General features: G+C 42.0%; 1 protein-coding gene across 1 annotated transcript in view; it reads left to right on the top strand.

Annotated features, from left to right (window-relative positions):
• The first annotated feature begins 3923 nt into the window (after positions 1-3923).
• Positions 3924-22618, top strand: part of LOC130273881 (cytidine monophosphate-N-acetylneuraminic acid hydroxylase-like) — a 190304-nt gene continuing 171609 nt past the window's right edge. The window contains exons 1-3 of the mRNA XM_056521325.1: positions 3924-3986; positions 8345-8436; positions 18016-18125. Of these exons, the coding sequence (XP_056377300.1) occupies positions 8391-8436; positions 18016-18125 (156 nt within the window). The 5' untranslated portion in view covers positions 3924-3986; positions 8345-8390. The remainder of the gene's footprint in view (positions 3987-8344; positions 8437-18015; positions 18126-22618) is intronic.

Here is a 22618-nt window from a genome sequence, read left to right as displayed (position 1 = left end):
TCCTGTGCCCCAGCGTTCTGAGCATTTTGTTCAGAATGCTTGGAGCAAGCGGCCTTGATTTTGACATCACAGCCAGGCCCCACCATGATGTCATGCTACACCACATCCATTCATGTCTATGGGAGGGGGCATATTATCCGTCACCCCCCCTCCCATGGTGTGATGCCCCAAGGGGCGTGGCTATGACATCACGACCACTGCCACCAGAACCCGGTGTTCGTTAAGAACACCGGGTGCTGTGGGAGATCGCAGGGGGCCCCAGTGGCGGGACCCCCACAATCAGACATCTTATCCCCTATCCTTTGGATAAGGGATAAGATGTCTAGCAGCAGAGTACCCCTTTATAAAATATATAGTAAGAAATAACAGAAATATGTTGTTTAGTCCCCTCATCTCTGTTACTCTAGTAGAGAAAGTTTATGTGTGACTGATATTAACCAAAAGTCTTATGTAATATGGGAATATTAATGGGACAACTATCACCCATGTAATCATGAGGTGGGCGGGCGTATGGGAGCAGAGTGGATGGAGTCAGGGATTCAGGTGTAATAAAGAAAACTCTGTCCCTGTTGCCGAATGTGACCCTCCGCACAGGGACACAGTTTTCTACTTTACAGCCTGCTTCCTCTCTCTCAATCACCGCTACCCTAGCTGTTGCAAGACTACGACCTCCGGCATGTTCGCACACAGGGAATGCTGCTAGCGGACGGATAGTGGATGTGTGGCACAAGCAGGTGGGAGAAAGGCTGGGAAATATGCGCATAAACTGTGTCTCTGTGTCCCAGAGAGATGATAGCAGTGATGGAGTGAGAAGGAGTGGCCTGTAAAGTAGTGTGATGTCCCAGTATGGGATATGCTCCTACAGTCCTGTCTAGTTAAGTCCTGTATGTCCACAGGGCTTTCCTGCAGTGTTTCCCCATATTGTGTATAGGTTGTATATTTAGTTTAAATGATCTTTGATATGGTTACATGATTGTTAGCCAAATGATAATGGTTGTCACATGTTTAAGTCATATGTTTTGTTACCCAGAGAGCACCAGGTGACCACATGACCCGCAGCTAGCCTAAGGGCTCTTTGCTCAGCCCCTTTTTTATAAGAGGGGGAGGTACTACAATCACTCTCTTAGATCCTGAGGTCAAGTTCAGTTTAGACGTCTCAGAGCCAGTGTTCAGCACATCTGGAGGCCTTAAGCCTAAATTGCAGCCACAAGTCAGTAAGTCAAGTCATCTTTGTCTGCTGTCACTATCTTCAGTCAAGTCAGTTATAGTCAGTGTGGTTGTGTTAAAGTCTGTCAAGTCACTGCAAGTCCCAGAAAGCTGCAAGGTCCCCTGTGTTACTGGTCATCTCTCGGGGGAACCTGGCCGAGCTGTAAAGACTGTTACCATCTGTCTACCTCAGTAAAAGCTACCGTTAACCTTAACCTGGCCCTGGACTGTTATTTGCCCTGCCTAACCTAGGACTAGCGGTGTTACCTTTGGTGGTTACATAGGCAAACCACGCCCTGTTGTTACGAACACTAAGGGGTTAACACCATCTAACCCTGGGCAACACCATCTGCCCCAACACATCACATCGCACCCCGACACCACAGTAGAAAACTGTGTCATTACACCAGCTCCCACCTCCATTGTACAAAGATCCCAGATCCCCACTATCTCACATATTATGCCACTCAAGGTGCTGCTGCATAGCCCTGATCAGTGTTATCGGTGTTCCACTTGTTCAGACTGCCGAGGCTGTCTGCACATTTTGTGCGCTGATAGGCCAGCATGAAGAATAGCAAGGAACCTCCAGCCATCTTCTCAGTTGATCAGAACCCAGCATTTTCACAATGGTGATCAGATTCCCTGAGCAACTAGCAAGTGAATTTTACTACTTTTCGATGATCAACTTTAATTGTTGTGTCTGAAGGGTTGATGCCAGAGATCGATATGTTCACAGATGGCCAACATTAGCGTTATATCCAAGCTTCTGATGTCAACCAGCACTTATGGAGTATGAAGCATGCTCAGCTTGTGAGAACGCTTCATACACATTGGCTTCCACATTATGCATGTACGCTCTGTGTCATCTATGGGTAAAGGGGTTATTGCTAAATTCATACAGTAACAGGGAATCAAGTATCCCTTTCTACAGCCCAGGTGATGGGAGTTTTTTCTTTCACACAATGTATAAAACACCACTGTGTAGTATAACAATTTTTAGGTTAACAACCCCTCAAGCTAGGATGCCATGGACCCAGCACTGCTGTATTAGTATTTTAATTCCAGGAGTGAGTCTAAAATAGCAGTGCAAAATCCTACTAACATTTTTTTCTTCAGGGTTTGGCTTAAAAACACTGATGTAAAATGCCAGCCAAAATAGTGCCTTGTGAACATGATCTTAAAGTCCAAGTGGCCACAGTTTTTTTTTTTTTACACAAAATAGTAAGTTTTTTTTAGATTGGTTGTTAATGCTTGTGCAGTTCTGTAAGCAACCTATATATTTCACTGCATAGCTGAATGGCCATGAAAGGGGTAGTCCAAGGAACTGAACTTTTTATACACTTATCCCCAATACACATGAAGGGGATAAGTGTCTGATCACAAGGGGTCCGACCACTGGGACCCCGTTCGATCTCCCATATGGGGCAACGGCTACTTTCATGTCCTAGGAGCAGAGTGGCTCCCACCTTCCTGGACGAATGCAAGTGACAGCCCACTCAGCCAATTACCAAACATAGCTATGTCCCCCCTCACTCAGTGATTGTCACTTGTGTTCATCCAGGAAAGTGTGGGCTGGACTGCGCCAAGGATGCATAAATAGCCAGGATCCAGTACAGGCGATTGCCGGTTGTCCCAGCAGTTGATCCTCCCCCCCCCCCATGGATAGGAGATAAGTTTTAAAACAGTTCAGTTCCCAGGTTTATCCCTTTAAAATTAACTTAAAACATTTACAAATGTTTGTCAATTTTTCAGTCACATTTTAGCTACTTAATGTGGATCCTTTTGCACTCTCTTTGCACTCTAATAGTACTCTAAGGCTATGTTCACAAGTTGAAATTTCTGAGCAGAGATTCAGCTGCAGCAGAGTCCCCTTGAATTCAACGAGATTCTACTGCGCTGTGCACATGGTGGAGTTTTTGTGCCAGATGTTTCTGGCACATAAATTCTGATTTCTGTATCCGCAGAAAGAATGAACCTTTCTTTCTGCGGAATCTGCATGGAATGGATGAATTGGCTGTCTATGAATTGGCGCATTCCTGTATGACATTCTGAAGTGTGAACATAGCCTAATGGTAAGTAACTACAGTAGTTCCATTTATAGACTTTGCATTGGTGTCCAAAATAGTGACAGAAGATTCCTGTAATTAATCAAACATGATACATTGTTGTTCGGTATAAATAAGCTAAGGTTAAACATTGTGATAAAAAAGTTATCGTGAAGGGTCGGATCTCTAAGGAGATCTGAAGAAATGATCTACGTGGAGTAATTGGATATGCAATTGATTTGTGTTGTAGTGCTTCACAGATTCTCCATGAAAGTGATAGCTTGGTGTATCTGATATCATTTGGCCAGGTAAGAAGTGCTTATCTGCAAAGACCTAATCCTGTGGTAGAAATTCTAAGCCACGGAAGAGTGTAGGATGACTGAGCAAAATGTTCATACTTGTCCACTGACAGCTGTCATTCACTATCCACTGTAGGTGTATCATTGAACTCTATTAATATGGTATCCTTCTCTTTTCTTTTACCACACACTCAGCAGGTAACCTGTTATGTGTTTTTTTTATCTTCTACAGCGGGGGACAGAAGGCAAGCATTCTCCTACACATCACACCTATTGAAATAGAAAGTTTGAAAGACGGAATCAACTTCCTAAGGAATAAGGAAACTGGAAAGAATTTCATTTTATTTAAAAAGGGTGACGTGTTGCGTGCCTGTAAAAATCTATGTAAACATCAAGGTGGAACCTTCATCAAAGACATTGAAGACCTTGACAGCAGGTAATATTGCTTCTATTACAAATAAAAACTATATTGCTGTTTCTTCGGATAGTAAAAGATATTTTGGGGGATTTTCAAAACCTGTGCAGAGGAAAAGTGGTGCAATTGACCAATAAGATTGCTTCTTAAATTCTTAAAAGGCCTCTGACAAATAAAAGAAGAAATCTGCAACCCTTTTCCTCTGCACAGGTGTTAATCTCACCAATTGAGTTTTGTGGTTGTTTGATGTCAATGCCATTCCTTAAAAGCTGGCTTGCAATAGAGACTTTTGGTATCATGTGGTTGCCTAGCTTCCTAATGCTGCCTTCTGAACCAATAATCATACTGTAAAATAAACACCTAATTGAGTGCAAGCAGATGCACAACAATTCAAATTCCCATTTACGTTATTTTATATGGGTGTCCATAAGTTACAGCCTCATATTATTGAATGATAAAAGGGTGCTGTAATGTCTGTTTTTGTGTTTTTCCCATTTTTCCATTTGAGGCCCTGTTCAGACTTTGTTTTTATATATGAACTGTTTTCTGTGCTATTCTCCCTGGCTAGGGAATAGTTAATGCTATTAGCCAATGGGAACTCGGATGGGGCTATGTAAACCTGAGCTCTGCTGAACTCTGGGCTGGTTATTAGTTTTACCTTTGCTATGTCTGTTTGTCTGAGTTTTTACCATGGTTGATTTCTGTTTATGATATTGATTTTAGTCTACATGGTTTTAAGTACATCTGTCGGCTTTTAGTATGTCCATTCTGCTTTAGTACCTTGCTATAGCTTAGTCTGTGTTCACACTGTGAGTCTTGCTTGTACCAGTGCTCTGTATTTAGTATTCCTGTTTAGAATCCTGACCTGTATTCCTCCATGTTATGGAGTTTGGTTTTGTATTATTCCTGTTTGGTATCCTGACTTGTATTCTTCCATGTTTTGGAGTTTGGCTTTTGATGTTTTCTCTGGAGTCTATTTAGACTCATCTGGTTCTAAGTCTAGTGTTCCGTGTATTATATTTCTGTTTCCTTCTAGACCAGTATCCTGATCACACAGTGGTGTGTGTCCCCTGGCTAGTAGTCTATTTGGCTTTGGTATTGATGTCCCTCCATGTTTGGAGTGGGGAGTCCGGTTTGTTCTTTGTTCAGTGTCTAGTGTTAACAGTGTTCTATGTTTCCTGTCCTGTTTAGTGTTTTACATTCAGTTCTTCTGTTCTTCCCCTGCATCTCCTGGTTTATGCTGTATACTTATTCCCTATCTAGTCTTGTTCTTTTATTCATATTTGCCGTCTATCTTTACTCCGGTTTCTGAACTGTATATTAGTATGCTATATTCTGCCCTGTTTGTATATTTATATCCTGCCCTGTTTGTATCTTTATACCCTGTTTGGTTTATCTGGTTGTTTGGTTGTTTTCCCGTTATGTTTCCCTGCGTATACATATACTTCAACATAGTTAGGTGATTCTCCATCAAACGGCACAAAATATACCACATTGGGACACTGCAGAACATCATCATCAGGAAGAACAGGGCCAGAGTAGGGACTTAAGAAGTAACAGCAGCAGTGGTATGTGGGTGTGGAAAATAAGTATGCTGGCTTTTGTTTTGTTTTTTTGTCAACAGAAACAGATACTAGAGCATTACACTGTTCAAAAATAAAGGGAACACTTAAACAACACAATGTAACTCCAAGTCAATCACACTTCTGTGAAATCACACTGTCCTCTCAGGAAGCAACACTGACTGACAATAAATTTCACATGCTGTTGTGCGAATGGAACAGACAACAAGTGGAAATTTTAGGCAATTAGCAAGACACCTCCAATGAAGGAGTGGTTCTGCAGGTGGTGACCACAGACCACTTCTCAGTTCCTATGTTTCCTGGCTGATGTTTTGGTCATTTTTAAATGCTGGCGGTGCATGCTAGTGGTAACGGTAGCATGAGACGGAGTCTACAACCCACACAAGTGGCTCAGGTAGTGCAGCTAATCCAGGATGGCACATAAATGCGAGCTGTGGCAAGAAGGTTTGCTGTGTCTGTCAGTGTAGTTTCCAGAACATGGAGGCACTATCTGGAGATGTGGAGGAGGCCGTAGGAGGGCAACAACCCAGCAACAGGAAATCTACTTCCGCCTTTGTGCAAGGAGGAGCGCTGCCAGCGCCCTGCAAAATGACCTCCAGCAGGCCACAAATGTGCATGTGTCCACTCAAACGGTCAGAAACAGACTACATGAGGGTGGTATGAGTGCCTGACATTCACAGGTGGGGGTTATGCTTACAGCCCAACACCGTGCAGGACATTGGGCATTTGCTAGAGAACACCAAGATTGGCAAATTCACCACTGGCATGCTATGCTCTTCACAGATGAAAGCAGGTTCCCACTGAGCACATGTGAAAGACGTGACAGAGTCTGGAGATGCCGTGGAGAACATTCTGCTGCCTGCAACATCCTCCAGCATGACCGGTTTGGCGGTGGATCGGTAATGGTGTGAGGTGGCATTTCTTTGGGGGGTCGCACAGCCCTCCAAGTGCTTGCCAGAGGTAGCTTGACTTCCATTAGGTAACGAGATGAGATCCTCAGACCCCTTGTGAGACCATATGCTGGTGCGGTTGCCCCTGGGTTCCTCCTACTGCAATATGATGCTAGACCTCATGGGGCGGGAGTGTGTCAGCAGTTCCTGCAAGAGGAAGGCATTCATGCTATGGACTGGTCTGCCCGTTCCCCTTTAATGATTTATGATAGGATTAAAAGTATGGTGCGGGCTCAGAGAGATCAGTCTGATGCTGGTCCTTTTACTCTATAGATGACAGGTCAATAACAATTGCGGCATCTAGTGAGTTATTTGACAGTTACTATTCCTGTTCCAGCGCTGATCAGTTGGCTGTACTAACAGTGCCGATAAAATGGTACACTGCAATACAATAGAGATACGAGAGAAAAACAGATCCTCGCACAATATTAAGCAATTGTGTTTTGTTCTTTTTTTTTCTGGTTTCATATTGTATTATAAAGTAAAGGGTGCTGATAAAAAGTACAATTTGTCTTGTAAAAAATAAACCCTCAGTTGATGGAAAATGTTAGACATTTTGGATGGGAAGAGGTAAAATGTCTTAGGGGGAGATTTATCAAACCTGTGCAGGAAAAGCTGACCACTTGCCCATAGCAACTTATCAGATTGCTTCTTTTATTTTTCCGAGGCCTTTTTAAAAATTAAAGAAGCAATCTGCACAGGTTTGATCAAATCAAATATCAAAAATCAAATATGCACAGGATACTGTACGTATGAATAGACCCTAAGGGTAGAGTCACACGTAACGTATCTGCAGCATATTTCACGCTGCGGATCCGCTGGTGACCCGACCCTATAGTGTGCCTCCAGCTGTTTTCACCCGTGTCCTCCTCGCAACTGAAATTCACCACTACGAGTATTTGTAAACAGTTGTACACGTTTTCGACCTGCCTTAAACCAAAACTGTCTGTTTCGGCCCAAAACAACCAATCCCAGCTCAACTTTCATTTTATCAGAGCTCTATAACATATGAAAGCTAACCTGTGACTGGTCAAAACAGAGCAGACATTGAAAAACAAACATATAGAACCATACTGGTTTTGGATAATAAATCCTTCCTAAGTTCACAGATAAGCAGACATTAGAATGAGTTTTATAGTCTTCTTAATATTGATGTTAAGTTCCAGAGGCCAATCTTATCAGAGTCATAAAACCTTGGAAGAGATTCAGTCCTGCTTTCACTGTGTTAAAGATTGTTTAAAGATTTTACATTCTCACATCTTTCTGTCATTTTGTGATTTGAAGTTGCCTTTTAATACCACAATTTGATATGATCATATGATCTTGGGCTACCTAGGCTATCAAAATGTTTGGCTACCGGTAGATGTAGTTTGTTGCATTTTATTGTGTGGTGATGGGACCTCATCCTTGTTTTCAATCTATGTCCTGTTTCTTCAACATAAGGACCCCAAATAGGACATTTAGTGCAGAGAATCAGGTAGACCATATTAGATGTAGAGCAAGTGAATGTCGCAGGAATCTTATAGTCCCGGTGTGTGTTAGGGACATGAATCCTGTACGTGGCTATAATATGAGAATGAGTTTTGCAGGCCCTTACATTGCAGAATAGGTTCTCCATTGTATTTCAGAGGGCAGTGAGCTTCTTATTATAATGATCCTCAGATTTGGGGGTTGTCTATAACACATCAGGGGAGGGTCTCAAAATATTGTTTTTATTGGGGCATCATATATTTTCCCAATTAAGAAAAACAAAACAAAGCTGCTCATTTGACAGATTTCGTAAATTTTAATCTAATAAGATTATTTTCACAATTTGTTTATACTTTTTTTTTCTCCTGAAATATAGAACTGTACGCTGTACCAAACACAACTGGAAGCTGGATGTTAGCTCAATGAAATACATCAACCCACCAGATAGCTTCTGCCAAGAAGAGCTAGGTAATAAAATTCTATTTGTTTAATTTATTGAACCACAGGTAGAAAAAGCAAATATCTTGGTGTTTGTGCTTGAGTGTCCTATTGTTGGTGGCCTGCATGGATTACATCATTTAAGAAGCACCTGCACTCATACAAAAACTATAAAAGAAAAAAGTACAGAAACTCAGTGACTGGCAGCGCTTCTCTTTTCTCTATTGTTCGGGTTGGTATTGATGCAAAAATCGGACTTTCCTAGGTTTGGTTGTGCTCAACAATTACTTCACCCACTTATCCTAGATGGCATCACTTATATGACAGAATCTTCCTCTTATAACACTGGTGCTGTCACTCCAGTCAAGTGATTTAAATGTAGGTACAAGACAAAATGTGTAATAAACATTAGGTTGCCAGGAGAGCGCTACTTACTCCACTGTTGGAGGTGTGAAGGTATATGTTTATGCTCACCCCCTCCTTGTTCACTCCCATATTTCTTGGCGTTTTTCCTCCCATAGACTTCTATGGTTAGAAAAAAATAGGTTATAAAATATTGATGTTTCTTGATGTTTTGTTCCATTTTATTCCTCATTCATCTAATAGAAATCTTCAAGTTACATGATGAAAGAATCACATGACTTATATAAAAAAAAAAATGTATAAGATGTGGATAAAAGGCCAAAGTAAAAAAAAAACCTATAATAAAATAAACTGGCCCTGATTTACTAATAGTGTTTTTTTGTGTTTCTTTGTTGTGTTTGCACTTTGCAGGAAGGTTTCCCTACATTTTGCACTTTTCCCTACATTTTGCTGTTTTTTTTTATTTCTTTTTTTACACATGCTTTGATCTGTGGGGTTTTCCTCAGCACAAATCCACCACATTTTCTGTAAAACCTTAGTAAATATGTTTGTTTCTTTGTGAAAATGTTGGGGACATGCCCCCTTTTTGGTAGCCACACCTCCTTTCCCCCTGCAGCCACACCCCCTTTTGGAGAGTTGGTCAGGTTTTTTTCAACTCTGGCGCAGATTCTGGTGCAGACAGAATTTCTGGCCCATAATCTGGCGAACAACCTGACAAAATATATCGGGTTTACAATAGTTAATCGGGGCAACTATTTTTGGAGAAAAAAATGCTTTTTTTTGTGGCAATAACGCCGAACATAAGTTGTGTCTGTTTCTAGCCTCATTTACCGATAACTCACAGTGGTATATGGGGTATAGGGGAAGAGATCTGTTAGTTATGCTCTTTTTCTCTCAAAAGAAGAAACGTTTATGAATAAGGAGGGTATCATGTGGTGTATCATGCTGCCAATGAGCAGGTGAAATTTGCGGCAGGTCCCCCTGGAATTCCCACAGATCCCTCTATCACTGTTGCAGACCTTTGAGAGGGAGAAAAAGCTGAACAGGAATAAATGGTAGTTGGAGGGGGGAGCTATTCAGAGGACACCATGTTTTGAATGTGCAAGTGCAACCTCTTGCCAGCATGCAGGTCGCCCACACCTAAAGTGTGTTTTGAGTCATGCTAATACCAACAAAAAGAATAGCAATAACTGGCGACTGAGAAAAACATAGATGTTTGTCACTTCTCCAGACTAAGGTCTCATCTGATAGCTAAGCCTTAAGACCTCCATTATGTGATTCTAATTATCTCTAGATCAGAGTGGTGTAGATGAACTGGAAGCCATTTCTTTCTTCACTGCACCATGTTGTCCTATACCATGGCATAAATCTGCATCATCAGGAGCACAACGCCACAATACCCAAGTATTCCGTTCTCAGGCTCACAGCCGTGCACAAGGAGAAAGACAAAACTCCAAAGCACAGACTGAAGAAAGGATCCATGCACTCTTACTCTTTGCTTGCTTTTTTTATCTGCATATCAAATTGTAATTAATGACTTGTTTTGGCTCATTCTGAGCCTTTTAATCTCATCTGAAGCTTTAGGTCTTCACACATGACAGAGATCTTTAGCCTGTCATATACTGTTTTTGACTGTTTTACAGTGGATTCATGAACTGCAAGAGTAAACATGTTCATACACAATCACTAAGTGATAAATATTGTGGAGAATTTATTACTGTATATAGATTATATTTTTGCACTTAATTTGTCTTAAACATTTTCTGTTACTTTTTGCTTTGTGCAGTGGTCATGGATTTATCATGTGAGACCATATGCTACAGGGGGTGTAAAGTTAGTGTAGTTCATAATATAGTGTCTGTATCTGTGTGTGACGGTGGTCTCGCAATTCTATTGTGTTTTTGCCCCAATATTTATTTTTAACAGCATACAAAATTATTCATGCCTCGGGTTTTCCCAGGTTGCAGTGTGGCCGAGACATGACATCACTAGTCAGGTGTGCAAAAGGAGCCTGTCCTGTTTCAATGGGTGGAGCAGCTTCTGAGTGGGAGAGAGATCATTTTGCAACAGCTGTAGGCACCCTGGTTAGAAAACACTGATCTTTTGAATGGAATGCGTCTCATTTGTGTTTCAATGTGGGGAATGGCTGATGTGTGGGAGGGAGAAAAGTGACCTCACACTTACAAACAAGGGATGTGTAGTTTAAGAGGACAAACTCCAACTTCAGACAGTTCACAAAAAGACAGCCACAGTGTTATGGTAATTTCACAACAAAGCCATTTAGCCCCACGACAAGCGCAGATCCTTCCTAAGCATGTCCATTACTGTCTGGCAGGTACGTACTAAAATCACCTTATGGTGGATAACCTCTGTAACATTAGTAAAAAGTCACACTTTGTCGAAGAGAAGGATCCACACCACACAATGTGGTGTACTGAAGTGTAATTTGAAAAAAAAAAAAAAATTATAATAATAATAATTTGTACATATATGCACATTACACCACACAAATTAAGGTGTAGAAAGGTGTAGAAAAATTGTTCACCTACACCACCCTTCATAAATTTTCTCCATAGTTTGTTTCTTTGTATCTTGTTTTACCAATTATGCAAACAGGTAATGCACTACTTATCTTACACAATCTGGGGGAGTCTACTGTTTTACCAATGCCCACCGTCGAGAGTAGTACAGGAAAGAACACTTGCACAGTTCCAAATGGAAAAGAAGCAGATATGAAGGAGGGCACTCTCCATGCTGTAGTATAAACATTAGATTTCTTCTGTATGAGAACCAAATCATGTTCAAAGTTGCAAAGCAACAAACGAGCATCAGTCTTTTTGAGACGTAACCGTTGCCTCCAAAACCATTATGTCAAATTGTAATCCCATCCTTATATATAGAAAACTATATTACCATACACAATTTACTCCATCTTTTTTTCTTTTTCCAAATTCAAAAAAGTCCTAATACCTGGGTCATGATTAAATAAAAAAAATAAAAAAACTGAACTTGGGCTTACTTATAGGTTCTCCATTTCCCCCCAGAAACCTCCTGCCAGGCCCCCTGACTTTCCCTATGCACGGAGTAGCCACTGCTCTGTGCATGAAACTGTGTCGACCACCCCACAGAGCAATGGCCAACACGCCCTCTGTATGCATCTCTATGGCTCTCCCATAGAGATGCATGGAGGGCGCGTGCCAACCACCAATTTATGCAGTGGTTGCTTTGCGCATGGGGACAGCCGAGGTGCCTGGGGCAGGAGATTGAGGGGGGGCCCAACAGTTTAAACCTTGTGACCAGACACTTATCCCCTGGCCTGATTTTGCCAGTTGTAACTAATATAGATCAATAAGTGACTTTTTGTCAAGCGGTCCTCTGGAGCCCCATGCAATTTCCAGAACAGGTCCCATCTCTTACCTTAGAGCACTCTGGGCCCCACATTCCGAGAGTAACTGGTCTCAGTAATGACAGCCTGCTCCACCAATCACTAGCCACAGCGATTTCCCACCTTAGCTGGTGATTGAAGAAACAGGACATCACTACTAAGACCAGTTAGTTTCAGAAGGTGGGGGCTAGGGCAATCCATGGTAAAATATAGGCCCCATTCTGGAGATCACGAGGATCCCGCAATCAAGCATTTATTCCCTATCTTGTGGATAGAAGATAAGCTATTCATGACCGGAAACCCCTTTTGAGCTCCCACTATCAGGAATCCCTTTGTCCGTACAAGATAGTTTAATGAGTTAAAGATACAACAATCAATTAAAGGGGTATTCCAGGATTCTTTTTTTTTTTATTTTGACTTTGCTACAGGGGCTGTTAAGATAGTTTAGTTCATAATATAGTATCTGTAGCTGTGTTTGATAGTGGTCTTGCAATTCTTATGTAATCTTTGCCCGGCTATTTGTTTTTAACAGCATACAAAATGAGGTTGCAGTGGGCCAGAGACATGACATCATTAGTCAGGTGTTCAAAGGAAACTGTCTGCTTCAGTGGGAGGCACCCTGGTTAGAAAACTCTGGTCTATTGCTCACAGCAAAACATGGAAGGCAGCACACTTGTGCTTCAATGGGTGGGGTGGCTGATGTGTGTGAGGGAGTAAAGTTACCTCACACTTAAAAATAAGGAATTTTGGGACTTGTACTTGAAGGGAGGGAACTCTAACAAGAAATAGCCATTTCACAAAAAGAAATCAGCAGCATTATACTGGAATCACAACATAGCCATTTAGCCCCAAGACAAGCCTGTGTCCTTCATAAGCGTGTCCATTAATGTCTGGCAGGTAAGTACTAAAATCCCCTTATGGTGGATAATCCATTTAAACCTTGCTATACATTGTCAAAGAAATTTATTGACAAGCTTTTTATTATTGTTAACCAGTAAATCATTCCTTGATTATATAAAAGTCTAAAGTTTTATGACAGAATAAAATGTAGTTCCAGTAGTACAAGCAATAGTACACCACTGAACCCTGAGGCAATTAACTATGAGGATATTTACTATACTGGTTATATTACTTTTAGATTGTATAGTAACTTAGTAAAAGCAAAATATCTGTAACATTACACATAAGAAACCCCATTATACATTTACAGTGGGGATCAAAAGTTTGGGCACCCCAGGTAAAAATGTGTATAAAGAAGCCAAGGAAAGATGGAAACATCTCCAAAAGGCATCAAATTACAGATTAGACATTCTTATAATATGTAAAAAAAAAGTTAGATTTTTTTCCCCATCATTTACACTTTCAAAATAACAGAAAACAAAAAAATGGCATCTGCAAAAGTTTGGGCACCCTGCAGAGTTAATATCTTGTACTGCCCCCTTTGGCAAGTATCACAGCTTGGAAACGCTTTTTGTAGCCAGCCAAGAGTCTTTCGATTCTTGTTTGAGGTATATTTGCCCATTCTTCCTGACAAAAGTCTTCCAGTTCTTTGAGATTCCTGGGCTGCCTGTCACGCACTGCTCTTTTAAGGTCTATCCATAGATTTTCAATTATGTTGAGGTCAGGAGATTGTGAAGGCCATGGCAAAACCTTCAGTTTTCGCCTCTTGATGTAATCCCCACGTCGATTTTGAGGTGTGTTTAGGATCATTATCCATTTGTGGAAGCCATCCTCTCTTTAACTTCAGCTTTTTCACAGATGACATCAAGTTAGCATCCAAAATTTGCTGAAATTTTATTGAATCCATTTTTCCTTCTACTCGTGAGATGTTCCCTGTGCCACTGACTGCAATACAACCCCAAAGCATGATTGATCCACCCCCATGCTTAACAGTTGGACAGAGGTTGTTTTCAATAAATTCTGTTCCCCTTCTTCTCCAAACGTACCTTTGCTCATTCCGGCCAAAAAGTTCAATTTTAACCTCATCGGTCCACAGAACTTGTTTCCAAAATGCATCAGGCTTGTTTATATGTTCATTTGCAAAGTTCAAATGTTTATTTTTTGTGGTGAGGACGTAGAAGAGATTTTCTTCTGATAACTCTTCCATGAAGACCATATTTGTACAAGTATCTCTTTATAGTGGAATAGTGTACCCCAACTCCAGTGTCTGCCAGATCTTTCTGGAGGGATTGTGCAGTCAAATGTGGGTTTTGAATTATTTTTCTCACAATCCTGCAAGCTGTTCTGTCTGATATTTTTCTTGGTCTTCCAGATCTTGCTTCAACTTCCACTGTTCCTGATGACTGTCATTTCTTAATTACATTCCGAACAGAGGATATTGACATCTGAAAACGTTTTTCTATCTTCTTATAGCCTTTTCCAGCTTTGTGAGCGTCAACTATTTTCAGTTTCAGTCAGACAACTGCTTAGAAGAACCCATGGTGCTGATTGTTGGGGCAAGGTCAGATGAGTCTGGGCATTTAAAACCTTTGAGATTGACATCACCTGGTCTTCCCAGATTATGATTGAGAACAATCCATGACACTGGCAGGTCTCAGCTTTGCAAAGGGGGCAGTGCATGCTATAAATTCTGCAGGGTGCCCATTCTTTTGTTTTCTGTTATTTTGAAAGTGTAAATAATGGAAATAAAATCTAACTTTTGTTGACATATTATAAGAATGTCTAATCTGTAATTTGATGCCTTTTGGAGATTTTTCCATCTTTCATTGGCTTCTTTATGCACATTAATACAAATTTTTACCTAGGGTGCCAAAACTTTTGATCCCCACTATAGGTGCATTAACTTAATTTGTAACATCATCAGTCAATATGGATTTCTGAGTAAAAATAAAAAAATAAACTATTTATTTTAGGGGTTATCCAGGATTAAGAAACGTAAAAAAAAAAAAGCATTACACTGGTCCTAAGGTTGTGGTATTACATCTCAATTCCATTTAAGTGAAGGGACAGATGTGGAGCTATGTTTTCTCAGTATTCCTGCTCAGTATTCCTGTATAACTTCTCTAATTATAAAATAAACCTGACCCTCAAAACTTAAAAAATGAAAGCTTAAAATATGAAGTCTTAGGTCTCCTTAATGCACCCCTTTGTCAGCATGTTTGTTTACTTGTAGAAATGTTCAAGTATTTTTTACAAGCTTTTTTGTTGACTATGTTTTTTTTTTTACATTTGTAAATTTTCTTGTGGCATTCTAACAACATTGACAACAACATGTAGCCATTGGCCATTACATGAGGGCATGGGTTTTACCCACTTGTGATCATCATGATATAGTACCCCCCATCTTGTAAGTTATATAAAGGTACCAAGGTGAAAATAGAGGGCCATGGAACAGGGAAAGGTAATGCCTTTTCTGCTTTCCAGATAATCCTCTTAAAATTCTATTTAGCTGGAACTAAGGGCCCCAAGTCAAGTTCAGAATAACAACTCCATAGAGTTATCCCTCCTCTAGCAAACCTTTCAATTAGCACAATTCAGTCAAACAGGTAACATTCTCCTGGCATTTTTCAACCCAGACTCCATCAAACTGCCAGATAAAAGTGGGATTTGTCACTTCACAGTACACATTTCCACTGCTCCAGAGTCCAGTGACGGTGTGCTTTACACCACTCAATCTGATGCTTGGCATTCTGCTAACATATAGTTATATATAGAGTTCATCAAGTTTAACCTACTGTGTTGATCCACAGGAAGGCAAAAAAAATCCCCTGATCTTTTTAAATCTGGTATCCATACTTGTAATATTATATATTTCAAGAAAAGCATCCAGATCCCCCTTTAACTGGTTTAGTGAGTCAGACATAGCAACATCATGTGACAGAGAGTTCCATAGTCTCACTGCTCTTACAGCAAAGAACCCTTGTTTATTATGGTGGTGAAACTTTTACCAGTTGCTAACCCATTTACAAATATTTTCCCAATTCCAGCACTCTCAATTTGTGGAGCATTCTGTCATATGACACAATATCAAATACAGTGCCTTAAAAAACTTCAGGGGTCTGATTGGGTGATTGTTACTAGTGGGGGACCACAGGGGTCAGTCTTGGGTCCTATTCTATTTAATATATTTATTAATGACCTTGTAGAGGGGTTGAATAGTAAAGTAGCAATCTTTTCAGATGATACTAAACTCTGTAAAGCAGTGAACACAATAGAGGACAGTGCACTGCTACAAATGTATCTGTATAGGTTGGAGGTTTGGGCTGAGAAGTGGCAGATGAGGTTCAACACTGAAAAATGTAAGGTTATGCACATGGCGAAGAAAAATCCAGGACGTGGTTATATATTAAATGGGATAACACTTGGGACGAATGACGTGGAAAAGGACTTGGGAGTCTTAGCTAAAAGTAAATTTAGCGGTAGTGACCAGTGTCGGGCAGCTGCTGCCAAGACAAATAAAATCATGGGGTGCATCAATAGGGGCATAGATGCCCATGACAAAGAAATAATTCTACCACTGTACAAATCACTAGTCAGACCTCACATAGAATACTGTGTACAGTACTGGGCACCAGTATACAAGAAAGATATAGTGAAGCTGGAGAGGGTTCAAAAACGGGCAACCAGAGTAATACGGGGAATAGGAGGACTACAGTACCCAGAAAGATTATCAGAATTGGGGTTATTTTGTTTAGAAAAAGAAGGCTTAGGGGAGACCTAATAACTATGTATAAATATATCAGGGGACAGTACAGAGATCTCTCCCATGGTCAATTTATACCCAGGACTGTATCTATAACAAGGGGGCATCCTCTACGTCTAGTAGAAAGAAGTTTTCTACACCAGCACAGACGGGGGTTCTTTACTGTAAGAGTAGTGAGACTGTGGAATTCTCTGCCTAAGGAGGGAGTCATGGTTAACACGGTAAAATAATTTAAAAGGGGTCTGGATGCCTTTTTGGAGAATAATAACATTACAGGTTATGGATTCTAGATCTATAGGGACAGAAGGTTGATCCAGGGATCTATTCTGATTGCCATATTGGAGTCGGGAAGGAAATTTTTACCTCTAGTAAGAGAGTTTTTTGCCTTCCTCTGGATCAACTAAGTAGGGACTCATTAGGGTTATAGATTGAACTTGATGGACTCTGGTCTTTTTTTCAACCTTATGAACTATGTTACTATGTTACTATGTATACACAACTTCCACAGCCTCACCCAGTTCCAGTCTAACTGACCTACTCATATAAGCTGATCAGATTAGCCTGACAGGACTGATCCAATAAACCAAAGCTGGTGATGTGTTTTAGGTTACTTTCATTAAAGGGTTATCATGTTTTTAAATTTTAGTTTTCATTTTATTTATTTATTTATTTATTTTTGGGGTGGGTTCCATTGCTTTTTTTTTTTTTTTTTTATGGCTTTAAGCCAATTTTTGTGCATAGTTATATTAGGATGTACTAGTGGAAGGCATTTGTTTTACTATTGTCTCTGACCTTTTCTGGAGTACTGAGAAAACAGAGACAATATGTCAGGTATTGCAGGGTAATTATGCATAATTATGCAGGATCGTTGCTAAGGTAAATGCATGGAGTCGCAGTTTTTTTTTCCAAATGAAAAGAAAGCAAAAAAAATAGTATGAGTGAAAGAAGCCTTAAGAGGTACATGTCACAATAATCCAGAGTCAGGATATGTGTAAACAGCATCTTTGTAGCCTAAGACTTGGCCCAACATGATGCAAAGTCTATGGGACTTCTGGCATTTCAACTACTGATTAGTCTAGAATTAGTCTTTCTGACTTTATGTGCTCTGATAATTCACAATTCACTGGTGATTCATTGTGGGACATACCTATAAAGATTTATATGTAATTATGACATATTTTTGTTTTTTATTGTTCAGTCATTGAAAGGGATCAAGAAGATGGAATTTCGCTTGTTGAATTAAATCCACCAAATCCCTGGGAAGTTGACCCTCAAATTCCAAAGGAATTAGAAATTGGGGAACTTCAGGTACAGTGTCATATAACAGCATATAAAGCTTATCAACCAATGTAAATGTCATGAATACGATTGCCTAGATTTACTATGGCTGTTGTACCAAAAATTTGGCTTCAAATTGTGGTGTGCAGCAACTGAGACAAATTTACTATGCATTGTGGGTCAAAAAGAACAGTGAAATGCGCTGCAGCCAATAGAGGGATATGGCTTATCAGAAAATGGGTGTGGTATAGGAGGAAATGGGTATGTACCACTCATTTGCTTTCCAAATTAATTCTTTATTAAAGTGGTTCTGTAAGACTCACTGCAGACGGCAGGTACCCAGGGAGTAGTAGATCCGTAATACCACGGTAGTCTGGAACAGGTGGACCTGTGTGGCAGATGACGCGGGCCGTGCCAGGGAGCGGAGTCTAAGGTGCCGCTGGTTTTCACCAGAGTCCGCCGCAAGGAGGGTTGGACTTGTTGCGGCAGCCGACACCCAGGTCGCTACCCCTGGCACGTCTCGACCACACAGGCGGCTGAGGAGAAGCGTGTTACCAAAGGAATAGGCATAGGAATAGGGAGGAGCAAAAACGTATAACCAAGGTACAGGTGCGAACACTAATTATGGGCCCACTGGCCCTTTAAATTTCAAAGCTCTGGCGCGTGCACGCTAGGAGGCGGGGGCGCACGCCTCGGAGCTGAGGGACAGAGGCCGAGGACAGAGGTGAGTGACGGGCTGGGACTCCCAGCCCTGCCGGGAGCTGACACGCGGGGGAAGATGCGCTCACAGCCGGTATGTCCGGCCGGGGCACATCTCGTTACAGTACCCCCCCCCTTTTGTCTCCCCCTCTTCTTGTGGGACAACATTTTTTTGAGATTACGGTCGAAGATGTTTTCCTCGGTTCCCAGGGCCTCTACTCAGGTCCTAAACCCCTCCAATCGACCAAAAAAAATGTTTTGGCCACGTACCATTTTAGAGGCCAGGATCTCTTTAACTTGAAAAATATCTGAGGAACCTTGAGAATAACGGTTGATAACCAGAAGTTTGAGGAGAGAAACATGAAAGGATTTAGGAATGCGTAGAGAAGGTGGCAAACGGAGTTCATATGAAACTGAATTGATTTTTTGTAATACCTCGAACGGACCCAGGAAACAAGGACCAAGTTTGTAACTTGGGATTTTAACCCCTTAAGGACACATGACGTACTGGAACGTCATGTGTCCACTCCCGATCTATAACGCGGGGCCACGGCGTTGCCCCGCGTCATAGCGGGTCAGGCCTGGCCTCTAACAACGGCCGGGACCCGTGGCTAATAGCGCGCGGCATTGATCGCTGTGCCGCGCGCTATTAACCCTTTAGACGCGGCGTTCAAAGTTGAACGCCGCATCTAAAGTGAAACCGAAAGCATGCCGGCTAGCTCAGTGGGCTGTTCGGGATAGCCGCGGCGAAATCGCGGCATCCCGAACAGCTTACAGGACAGCGGGAGGGCCCCTACCAGCCTCCTCGCTGTCCAATTGCCGAATGACTGCTCAGTGCCTGAGATCCAGCAGTGTTATAGGTCCCTATGGGAGCTATAACACTGCAAAAAAAAGTGGAAAAAAAAGTGAATAAACATCATTTAACCCCTTCCCTATTAAAAGTTTGAATCACCCCCCTTTTCCCATAAAAAATAAAGTGTAAATAAAAATAAACATATATGGTATCACCGCGTGCGGAAATGTCCGAATTATAAAAATATATCGTTAATTAAACCACACGGTCAATGGCGTGCGCGCAAAAAAATTCCAAAGTCCAAAATAGTGCATTTTTGGTCACTTTTTATATCATGAAAAAATGAATAAAAAGCGATCAATAAGTCCTATCAATGCAAAAATGGTACCGTTAAAAACTTCAGATCACGGCGCAAAAAACTGAGCCCTCATACCACCCCATACACGGAAAAATAAAAAAGTTATAGGGGTCAAAAGATGACAATTTTAAACGTATAAATTTTCCTGCATGAAGTTATGATTTTTTCCAGAAATACGACAAAATCAAACCTATACAAGTAGGGTATCATTTTAACCGTATTGACCTACAGAATAAATATCAGGTGTCATTTTTACCGAAAAATTTACTACGTAGAAACGGATGCCCCCAAAAGTTACAAAATGGTGTTTTTTTTCAATTTTGTCTCACAATGATTTTTTTTTCCATTTCACCGTAGATTTTTGGGCACAATGACTGACGTCATTACAAAGTAGAATTGTGGCGCAAAAATAAGCCATAATATGGATTATTTAGGTGCAAAATTGAAAGAGTTATGATTTTTTAAAGGCAAGGAGCAAAAAATGAAAATGCAAAAACGGAAAACCCCCCGGTCCTTAAGGGGTTAAACCGGATGAATTTAGAAGATAACCAAACTTTATCACCAGGAGAGAAGGATGGAGGAGATCTTCTTTTCTTGTCTGCTTGAGTTTTCCTTCGAGAGGAGGCCAGAGATAAAGATTGCCGAGTCAGTCGCCAAATGCAGGAGAAATCTCTGACAAGAGACGGGAAGAGAGCAGGGAGACGGGAAGAGACTGGGACCGGAAGAGGAAACCGGGGATGATGACCAAAAACAATAAAAAACAGAGATGTCTTTGTGGACTCAGAGTCCTTCTGATTGTAGGAAAATTCGCCCAGGGAAGAAGATCTAACCAGTCGTACTGACCAGCAGGAACAAAATGGCGTAAATAAGTCTCTAAAATTTGATTTACCCTTTCCACCTGGCCATTGGAATGGGGGTGGTAAGCAGAGGAGAAATCCAAACTGATACCAAGACAGGAACAGAGGGCTCACCAGAATTTGGACACAAACTGTACTTTGTGATCCGAGACAATCTTTTCTGGAAGACCGTGAGGACGGAAGACATGAAATAAAAAGTGCTTAACCAGTTGTGGAGCTGATGGGAGCCAGGGAGAGGAATTAAATGAGCCATTTTAGAAAACCGATCTACCACAACCCAGATGACTGTGTTATTATGTGATGGTGGAAGGTCGGTAATAAAATCCATATCGATGTGAGCCCATGGAATCTCAGGGATGGGCAACGGCTGCAAAAGTCCTGCGGGTCTCTATCGAGAGGTCTTGTCTCAAGCACAAGTGGCACAAGAATGCACAAATTCAGAGACATCGTGTTCCAGACGCGGCCACCAATAGTGTCGGGAGATTAGAAGAAGTGTCTTGCGTACTCCAGGATGGCCAGCCAATAAGGAAGAATGACTCCAGTTTAGAACTTTGCGTCTCAATTTGACTGGTACAAAAGTTTTACCAGGAGGCTGCTGTAGAAGATCGTCCGGAGCTGCAGAAATCAGACGATCAGGAGGGATAATATGTCTTGGAGTAGGATCCAAACCCACAACGTCAGAAGATCTGGAGATGGCATCGGCTGTGATATTCTTATTAGCTGGACGGAAATGAATGAAAATTTCATTGGGAGAAGAACAAAGACCACTGTTGTTTCTTTGTGAAAATGTTGGGGACACGTCCCCTTTTTGGTAGCCACACCTCCTTTCCCCCTGCAGCCACACCCCCTTTTGGAGAGTTGGTCAGGTTGTTACGCCGAGCGCTCCGGGTCCTTGCTCCTCCCCGGAGCGCTCGTGGCGTTCTCCTTTCTGCAGCGCCCCGGTCAGACCGGGAGCGCTGCACTGACATTCGCGATGGGGATGCGATTCGCATTCGCAGCATAATTCTCCCACCCTTGACTGGACCACTGGGGAGATCAAGAATTGGGCTCCTGCTTGCCGCAAGAAATGCCTCACGTCTGCTCCCAGTCCCGTCTGTCGGGCCTCAGTGTCTCCTCCTGTGCCTGTTCTCCCCAAGGCCTATCAGGACTGTGCAGTGCCTCCTCATAGCCCCGTCCCGGTGACACTCTGCCCCGTGACAAGCTTCACCCTCTGCCCCCCCCTCCCCATTCCCACTTCTTCCGGATTACCAGCCGCTGATGTAGCTACCCAGGACTCAAGAGACGCCCCCTATGTTCTCTTCTCGCGCGCGAATCGCATCCCAAGCCACTTACTCGTCCCGGCCCGCGGCTGTCATGTTCTGGCGCGCGCGGCTCCGCTTTCTAGGGCGCGCGCGCGCCAGCTCTCTAAGATTTAAAGGGCCAGTGCACCAGTGATTGGTGCCTGGCCCAATCAGTCCAATTAGCTTCCACCTGTGTATATAACAGGTGGTGCCTGGCCCAATCAGTCCAATTAGCTTACACCTCCCTGTGTATATAACCTCACTTCCCCTTTCCTTCCTTGCCGGATCTTGTTGCCTTGTGCCAGAGAAAGTGTTTAGTGTTGTTCAAAGCCTGTGTTCCAGACCTTCTGCTATTGTTATTGACTACGAACCTTGCCGCCTGCCCCCGACCTTCTGCTACGTCTGACCTCGCCTCTGCCTAGTCCTTCTGTCCCACGCCTTCTCAGCAGTCAGCGAGGTTGAGCCGTTGCCGGTGGATACGACCTGGTTGCTACCGCAGCAGCAAGACCATCCCGCTTTGCGGCGGACTCTGGTGA

The sequence above is a fragment of the Hyla sarda genome, chromosome 5 (genome assembly GCF_029499605.1).
Source record: "Hyla sarda isolate aHylSar1 chromosome 5, aHylSar1.hap1, whole genome shotgun sequence".
Lineage (NCBI taxonomy): Eukaryota > Metazoa > Chordata > Amphibia > Anura > Hylidae > Hyla > Hyla sarda.
This window is presented reverse-complemented; position numbering and strand designations above follow the sequence as displayed.